We start from the raw sequence: 9,146 nt of genomic DNA, 5'->3' as shown, positions 1-9,146 counted from the left end.
GACCCCAACGCTCCAATCTGAACACTAGGATCCCAATTCTGAGCTAGTGAATTTCAACCATTCAGTCTGGTGGGCCAAGACCCCAATTCTGAGCTAGTGAATTTCCACCATTCAGGCTGGTGGACTAAGACCCCAATTCTGAGCTAGTGAATTTCCACCATTCAGGCTGGTGGACTAAGACCCCAATACTGAGCTAGTGAATTTCAACTATTCAGGCTGGTGGGCAAAGACCCCAATTCTGAGCTAGTGAATTTCCACCATTCAGGCTGGTGGACTAAGACCCCAATTCTGAGCTAGTGAATTTCCACCATTCAGGCTGGTGGACTGGGACCCCAATACTGAGCTAGTGGATTTCCACCATTCGGGCTGGTGGACTAAGACCCCAATACTGAGCTAGTGGATTTCCACCATTCAGGCTGGTAGACTGGGACCCAACAACATCGATTTTCAAGGTAAAAGTTTGAATCAAACACTTTTAGAATATCGAGTGTCCTTACTGAAAAAAACTACTGAATTAAAAAATAAATTAAATTGATCATACGACCTAAATTATTTCATCAGAAACGCTAGCACTCATAAACGATCCTTTTTTGAAATTCTGATAATAACATCGATGCTTAAGGTAAAAGTTTTAATCAAACACTATTAGGATATCGAGTGTCCTTACTGAAAAACTACTGAATTAAAAAATAAATTAAATTGATCATACGAACTAAATTATTTCATCAGATACACCAGCCCTCATAAACGATCCTTTTTGAAATTCTGCTAACAACATTGATGCTCAAGGTAAAAGTTTTAATCAGACACTTTTAGGATATCGAGTGTCCTTACTGAAAAACTATTGAATTTAAAAAATAAATTAAATTGATCATACGACCTAAATTATTTCATCACATACCCCCTCCAAAATACCTTGTTCTTTATGTTAGAGTTTGACTTTTCATTCCCAATTAAATTAAAAAATAAGCATTTTCAACTAGAAATAAGGAGCATCGTTAAAAACTAAGATGAATGGAAATTATCTTCGATTCTGAGCATTTTTGGTTTTTCCTCCAAAATTGACCCCCCCCTCTCCTGTCCTCATAAATGGGGGAAGGAGGGGCTCTGAGCCGTGCCCGTTTGGCAGCACCCAGATTTTTTTTAGTCTGTGCTTTTTTGATTTTCCCTCCATAATTGACCCCCCCCCTTCCCTGCCCTCAGAAATGGGGGGACGAAGGGCCTCTGGGCCTTGCCCTTGGGGCGGAGCCCATTTATTTTCGCGTCGGAGTTTTTTTGATTTGCCCTCCAAAATTGACCCCCCCCCCCCTGCCCTCAGAAAATGGGGAACGAAGGGCCTCTGAGCCTTCCCCGTGAGGCAGATCCCATTTATTTTCGATTCTGAGTATTTTTGATTTTCCCTCCAAAATTGACAACACATTGAAGTATTTGCAAATTGGGTGTTTGACAGCTTTCCCTAAAAAACCATTCCTAAATACGCAATTTGACTATCTTTTTTGCAATGTTTAAGAACAGGTGGGGAATCCCCGCTCGTAATTGCTAATCACCTTAACCCTTTTTCTCCATCGTCAAGTACATGCTCCAAAAATATATTATTCAGAGATTTCACGTTAAAAAATTATCCAATCACTAATTACCCCTTTTTTGCAAATGTCTATCAAACGCCAAGGAACGTAATCTCACCGAACACGTCAAACTGTTTCCACAGACTTCAAAAATGGAACTGTGGATAACACATGGCTGATTGACAGCTTTCCCTAAAAAACCTTTCCTAAGAACCAGTCTGATAATCTGCCTTGGTAATCTGCCATGGAAAGGTGCCAGGGAACGTGCCGTATGCAAATAACATGGACATTGCTATACAGGGTATGGAAGTATAACATTGATTACTACTACCGTGTAAAGTTAAAACTCAATCAAGTATTTTGACTTAACTACAAATGTAGGAAATGGGCACAATCAGATTGGCTTGTAAGGGGCTTAATTTAGGAAAGAAGAACTGATAAAAAAAAAAGGAAAATCTTATTCTTACCTGCTGGTGCAAACTGGTTTGATAGTGTTACTCCGCCACCACATTTCCAAGCACTCAGTATGGTGATGAAATACAGAACATGATTAGAGGTAAACATGATCATCATATCTCCTTTTTTAAACCCCATCTTTGTTAAAGCAGACGCCATACCTCGAATACTGTGTATGACTTCGCTATACAGGAGCTTTTCCCCTGTACAAACATCGTGCTGAAATAATAAATAATGAATAATGTAGTAGTAACAAAAAAAATTAAAAATTAATATATATATATATATATATATATATATATATATATATATATATATATATATATATATATATATATATATATATATATATATATATATATATATATATATATATATGAATAGGTCAATATAGATGTTATAAAGCCACCCGAAATATGCACAGCAAAACTCGAAAAGAACTGAAAAAGATTCTAATTCCTCAATACATCTTTTTTTTTAAGCAAAGCCATGTCGGTAGAAGTACATACTCAGGCAGGATTTTCTAAATATCCAAAGAGGTTGGGAACCCTTTAAACCATTTCCTTGAATCAATGTCATTCACACGAAGAAACAGATCCCAAAGGAGTCTTATTCTACTAAAATTATCAGAATATCATTATTTCTGAATAAAAATAGATCGGGTGTAATAAAACTTTAATTAATTAACTCGTCTTCCTCGACTTAATGTCGGGTTTGACATAGCATTGTTTGGGATATAAACTTGATAAATTTCTGAGTCATTTTTTGATCACTTCCGAATGTTCAGTTACTTTCAAGTTTTATCAGCATATATACTTCCATTGACAGTGGAATAACGCAACATCAAATTTTCTCTCTATTGTATAATCCCTCTTGTGTAATTAGAATATCATTGATTGATGATTTTGCACAGAAAAATTATTAGACAAGCACTATCATAGATGATTTACAGGGCAGCGGTAAGGGCACTTACCTTTGGTAATTTAGGTTTGAATCTTGGCTAGGGCAATTTTTTTTGCAATGTACAACCTTACATGAAATACTCCTTACAGCAAGGATGTAACAAAGGAAATGGAAAGAATGCAGAATTACTAGTTTCGATACTGAATATTATCGGTAAAGATTTCGGTATATTGTCTCTCGTTTCAGACTCTATTTTTGTTTCATTTGTTCGTTTGTACTTGTTTATTTGTTCGGGTGTGTCTGTGTTGGGTATAGATGTGCCCTACTTCAATGCTGGTTTGTTCTGGAATTCAAGATGGAACTCAAAATCAAACTGGATCCAACTGGATACTCAGAGGGCATAGTAGGTAGAAATACGACGTTTAAAAATGTTTGCATAAGAATACAAATAGTTGCTTGATAATAAAATCTCTAAAAAAGGCTTTATGTTTTTCATTTGGTTATTTGCGTCTTTTTGTAGGGTTTCGTTTGTCTGCGTTGGGTATAGATATGCCCTACTTCAATTCAGGCTAGACCTAGAACTCAAGATGGAATTCAAAATCAAACTGGTTCTAATTAGAAACTGAGAGGGCATAGTAGTTAGAAATACGAAGTGTAAAAATGTTTGCATAAGAATAAAAACAGTTTCGTGATAATAAAACTGGAAGACTAAGAAGTCAAAAATAATAAATCATTTGTTACAAATATAACAAAATCCGCTTAGGTTTTGTATGCAAAACTGGTTTCACTTAGTTAATACTGGAGATCTGTCACGTTTTAGCCCACGATCTTATAGTAATTAAATGGTTTAAAGTTTAATCAATAAAACCCAGTTTTTTCTTTACCAATAAAATTATTTTAATATATCATAATCTACCAATAAACATCTGTCTTTTCTGTGCTAATCAACTATTCTTGATTTGAAGAAACATCAAGAAATTACCAAGCAACTCCAAAACTCTAGAAAATAGGGAAATCTTTCATCTTCAACGGTTAAAGAACACTTTTTTCAAATAAAAATTATTTACAAGAAACGAACTTCAAAAGTTTTTTGTTTTTTTTTAGTTGGTATAGAGGGGTCTTGAGAAAAACGTGTTTTTGTAGGGTTTCCTCTGTTTTTTTTTTAATTCTCCCTCTCCTAAATTCCTTACCATCTAAAATAAACTCCTACCTGTGCGATTGAGTCAAGGTACAGAAATCTAAGACAAAAAACAATTTTTCGGAAATATACTGGTTCCAGATAAAACAAAATGGGGAAAATCGATGTCGTTGCCGATAAAACAAAATGGGGAAAATCGATTAATCAGTATGTACATTTTTTCACAAATGGCACTACTACTATATCTAAAAATACAAATCGTAGTTTCTAGCTTTTTTGTGACTAGATTATGGCTACAAATAAATTTTGATTTAATTTTACTTGCTACATAGAAATATAAAAACGAAAAAAAAATACCAGCCAAACAGCATCTCCATGATTTTTTAGACTGTCTTCAAGATCAGTAAGAAGAAGATCAATTAAAGATGTTTCAGGAATAGTCATATTTTCTTGATTCCATGGAGACGTGAGAATTTTTGCACCCATTTCCAAATCAAATATCACAATTCACTGAGAAATTGTACTAACTAGATGATAGTTAATTTGAGTAAACACTTCAACGATAAGAAGTGAAATACCCAAATTTAATAATGGCTTACCTTCCACAATCTTATCAATAGTATAAACATTTAAAGTGTATATGAACAAATTATATGGCTCGTTTAGTTTTTTTTTTTTTTTTATTGAGTTTTGTCGGACACCAGAAGAAATTGGACATCACACAATTTTTTTTTATTTTTTTTTTAAAGAATGAATTAGAAAGTAAAAAAAAAGCATATCTACACCGACTGGCTACATTTCCAAAGACATGCTTTGTTTATAGGAAGGGAGGGTATCCATAATTGGATCAACTAAAATCAGTACCTCTTGCTCAAAGTTTACCTAACGAAATCGTATCACCGATATTTCAGCCGTATGATTTTGGATAAACCCGAGTATTTAATTTGTTTTTGTATTTAGATATTTATTATCAATAAATTGAAAATTCAATACATACATAATTGGGCCTACGGGAATCTACATCCCAGGCTCAAAGAATAGCTGACGAAATTTAATCCACTATATTTCACCCGCTTGGTTTTCAATAAACCCGAATATTTAATTTGTTTCTATTTGGATTTTTTTTTTTTTATGTTTCAGTATTCATATCTGGCAAGTTACTACTGGTAACAAAACAAATTTCGACCTATTTTCTGTGTCATGAATCTTAGAACATTTTTTCAATTGTTTTTTCTTGGTTGTCCTTACTCACAGGAGTAGAGATGCCCCTATTGACACGAACCCCACACCATATATGGGCATAGACTCTTAACCCCACACCAAATAAGGGCATAGCCTCCCTAGGGAGAAAGATTGCGTAATGGGGTCAATGACCTCTTTTTCCAAGGTCGATTTATTTGATGTTTCTATGTGTAATAGCTCCGGGACGAAGGTTGCACATGCGCATTGAATTCTAACGGGAACAATGTTATTGATGTAGGACTCGAGGGGGAAGTGAATTTCTGAGAAATTGATTGCGTAATCGAAGGGGAAGTGGATTTCCGAGAACTTGATTGCGTAATCAAAGTGTGTCAACAACAACAACAACAACGACCTTGACATTCGCTGAGAGCGTGCACTTACAACAACATCGACCGTGGAACACCTGTGCTGTCGACCTCAATTCACCTATCGTGAATCAATAATTCCCCTTAGAAACAACAAATTAATTTCCCTTTCTTGACAGATCAATCAATCAATGACATCATCAGTCAGACTTTAAAAATTTCCGCCTAGAAACGATTCTCCAGGAATAGATCCAAGTCATTAATGTCTTCGCCTCGGGAACAGTTCTACTGGTCGAACTCCAAAGGATATTAATAGCCAAAGGCCATGGAAACAATTAGGCAAGAAACATCTTAGCGATGAATCGTTTTAGCGCGCGAAAAGGTTTCATATTAATTTGAAATGCGTTAGCGCAGAAATGCCAATAACAAAGGAACACGCTGAATTTACGTTTAGGGATTATTTGGGCGAAACCGTTTTAGACAGGTTATGGAACTATTTCGGCGAAACAGATAGAGACATTTTAAAAGAAGATTTTTGAAGAGATTTTAGAGGTGAAACTCTGTGGTCGTTATAATACACAAGTTCCATTTGAACAGTGTTGTGAGGTCCTCTACCCAACCCCAAAGGGTTCCAATCCTCCTACCCCAACCCCGAAGGAAGCCCCCGGTCCTCAAAGGCCCCCCAAGCTCCCAAAGGGCCACCGGCGCCCCCAAAGGCCCACCCAGACCCCCAAAGGGCTCCCCAGACCCCCAAAGGCCCATCGAGCTCCCAAAGGACCAACGGGGTCTCAAAGGCCCTCCACCGGTTCCCAAATGTCCCACTGTGCCCCCAAAGGCCCTCCTCCGGTCCCCAAAGGCCCATCGAGCGCCCAAAGGACCAACGGGGTCCCAAAGGCACTCCACCGGTCTCCAACTGCCCCTCCGGACCCCCAAAGGCCCTCCCTGTGCTCCAAAGGCCCTCCCTGTGCCCCCCAATGCCCTCCTCCGGTCCCCAAAGGCCCATCGAGCTCCCAAAGGACCAACGGGATCCCAAATGCCCTCCACCGGTCCCCAACGGCCACACCGGACCCCCACAGGCCCACCCAGAGATCCCAACGCACACCCTCTGCCCCCAAACTCCTCCTCCAGTCCCCAAACGCCCCCCAATCCCCAAACGCCCTCCCTGGGCCCCAAAGGTCCTCCCCCGATCCCCATACATGCACACAAAAACTGACACACACACAAAAAAACTTACACACACACACGAAAACTGACACACACACACGAAAACTTACACACAAACGCCAAAACTTACACACACACACACACAAAAACTTACACACACACACACACACACACACAAAAACTTACAAGAGGTTGAATATTTCAGTAGTGTTTGGTTGTGGTTTACGTTGTCACAGTTAGATTTTATTGATTTTTCAAAGTTCATTTTGAATTTCTTTCGTTGAAATGCAAGAGTTGGAATATTTCAATAGTGTTTGGTTGTGGTTTACCTTGTCACTGTTACATTTTCATGATTTTTCAAAGTTCATTTTGAATTTCTTTCGTTGAAATGCAAGAGTTGGAATATTTCAGTAGTGTTTGGTTCTGGTTTACCTTACCACATTTACATTTTACTGATTTTTCAAAGTTCATTTTTGAATTTCATTCGTTGAAATGCAAGAGTTGGAATCTTTCAGTAGTGCTTGGTTGTGGTTTACCTTATCACAGTTAAATTTTATTGATTTTTCAATATTCATTTTGAATTTCTTTCGTTGAAATGCAAGAGTTGGAATTTTTCAGTAGTGTTTGGTTGTGGTTTACCTTGTCACAGTTACATTTTCTTGATTTTTCAAAGTTCATTCTGAATTTCTTTCATTGAAATGCAAGAGTTGGAATATTTCAGTAGTGTTTGATTGTGGTTTACCCTGTCACAGTTACATTTTCTCGATTTTTCAAAGTGCATTTTGAATTTCATTCCTTGAAATGCAAGAGTTGGAATATTTCAGTAGTGTTTGGTCGTTGTTTACCTTGTCACAGTTACATTTTCTTGATTTTTCTTAGTTGATTTTGAATTTCTTTCTTTGAAATGCAAGAGTTGGAATATTTCAGTAGTGTTTGGTTGTGGTTTACCTTGTCAAAGTTACATTTTCTTGATTTTTCAAAGCTCATTTTGAATTTCCTTTGTTGAAATGCAAGAGTTGGAATATTTCAGTAGTGTTTGGTTGTGGTTTACCTTGTCACAGTTACATTTTCTTGATTTTTCAAAGTTAATTTGAATTTCTTTCATTGAAATGCAAGAGTTGGAATATTTCAGTAGTGTTTGGTTGTGGTTTACCTTGTCACAGTTACATTTTCTTGATTTTTCAAAGTTCATTTTGAATTTATTTCTTTGAAATGCAATAGTTGGAATATTTCAGTAGTGTTTGGAAGTGGTTTACCTTGTCACAGTTACATTTTCTTGATTTTTCAAAGTTCATTTTAAATTTCTTTTGTTGAAATGCAAGAGTTGGACTATTTCAGTAGCGTTCGGTTGTGGTTTACCTTGTCACAGTTACATTTTCTTGATTTTTCAAAGTTCATTTTGAATTTCATTTGTTGAAATGCAAGAGTTGTAATATTTCAGTAGTGTTTGGTTTTGGTTTACCTTGTCACAGTTACAGTTTCTTGATTTTTCAAGGTTCATTTGAATTTCTTTAATTGAAATTCAAGAGTTTGAATATTTCTGTTTTGTTGGGTCGTGGTTTAACTTGACGAAGTTAAATTTTCTTGATTTTTAAAAGTTCATTTTTAATTTCTTTCGTTGAAATGCAATAGTTGGAATATTTCAGTAGTGTTTGGTCGTGGTTTACATTGTCACAGTTAAATTTTCATGATTTTTCTAAGCTCATTTATAATTGGTTTAGTTGAAATGCAAGAGATGGAATATTTAAGAATTGTTTGGTCTTGGTTTACCTTGTCAAATTTACATTTTCTTGTTTTTTCAAAGCTCATTTTGAATTTCTTTCGTTGAAATGCAAGAGTTGGACTATTTCAGTAGTGTTTGGTTGTGGTTTACCCTGTCACAGTTACATTTTCATGATTTTTCAAAGTTCATTTTCAATTTCTTTCGTTGAAAAGCAAGAGTTGGAATATTTCAGTAGTGTTTGCTTATGGTTTACCTTGTCGCAGTTACATTTTCTTGATTTTTCAAAGTTCATTTTGAATTTCTTTCGTTGAAATGCAAGAGTTGGAATATTTCAGTAGTGTTTGGTTATGGTTTAACTTGTCACAGTTTCATTTTATTGTTTTTTCAAAGGTAATTTGGACTTTCTTTGTTTTAAAAGAAAGTGTTGGTATATTTAAGTTGTGTTTGGTTATGGTTCACCTTGTCACAGTTACATTTTCCTGATTTTTCAAAGTTCATTTTGAATTTCTTTCGTTGAAGTGCAAGAGTTGGAATATTTCAGTAGTGTTTGGTTGTGGTTTACCTTGTCACAGTTACATTTTCTTGATTTTTCAAAGTTCATTTCGAATTTCTTTCGTTGAAATCCATGAGTTGGAATATTTTAGTAGTGT

The 9,146-nt window shown here is 36.0% G+C and overlaps 1 protein-coding gene across 1 annotated transcript in view; it reads right to left on the bottom strand.

Annotated features, from left to right (window-relative positions):
- Positions 1 to 4,609, bottom strand: part of LOC148952960 (uncharacterized) — a 205,338-nt gene extending 200,729 nt beyond the window's left edge. Inside the window, exons 1-2 of the mRNA XM_089088205.1 lie at positions 4,420 to 4,609; positions 2,033 to 2,240 (exon numbers count right to left, since the gene is read on the bottom strand). Of these exons, the coding sequence (XP_088944331.1) occupies positions 2,033 to 2,240; positions 4,420 to 4,548 (337 nt within the window). The 5' untranslated portion in view covers positions 4,549 to 4,609. The remainder of the gene's footprint in view (positions 1 to 2,032; positions 2,241 to 4,419) is intronic.
- Positions 4,610 to 9,146: the final 4,537 nt, after the last annotated feature.

This window comes from Artemia sp. Qi Xiang Cuo, chromosome 4 (assembly GCF_049724085.1).
Source record: "Artemia sp. Qi Xiang Cuo chromosome 4, ASM4972408v1, whole genome shotgun sequence".
NCBI classification, from domain to species: domain Eukaryota; kingdom Metazoa; phylum Arthropoda; class Branchiopoda; order Anostraca; family Artemiidae; genus Artemia; species Artemia sp. Qi Xiang Cuo.
The sequence above is the reverse complement of the archived record's forward strand: the minus strand, read 5'-3'. Positions and strand labels throughout refer to the sequence as shown.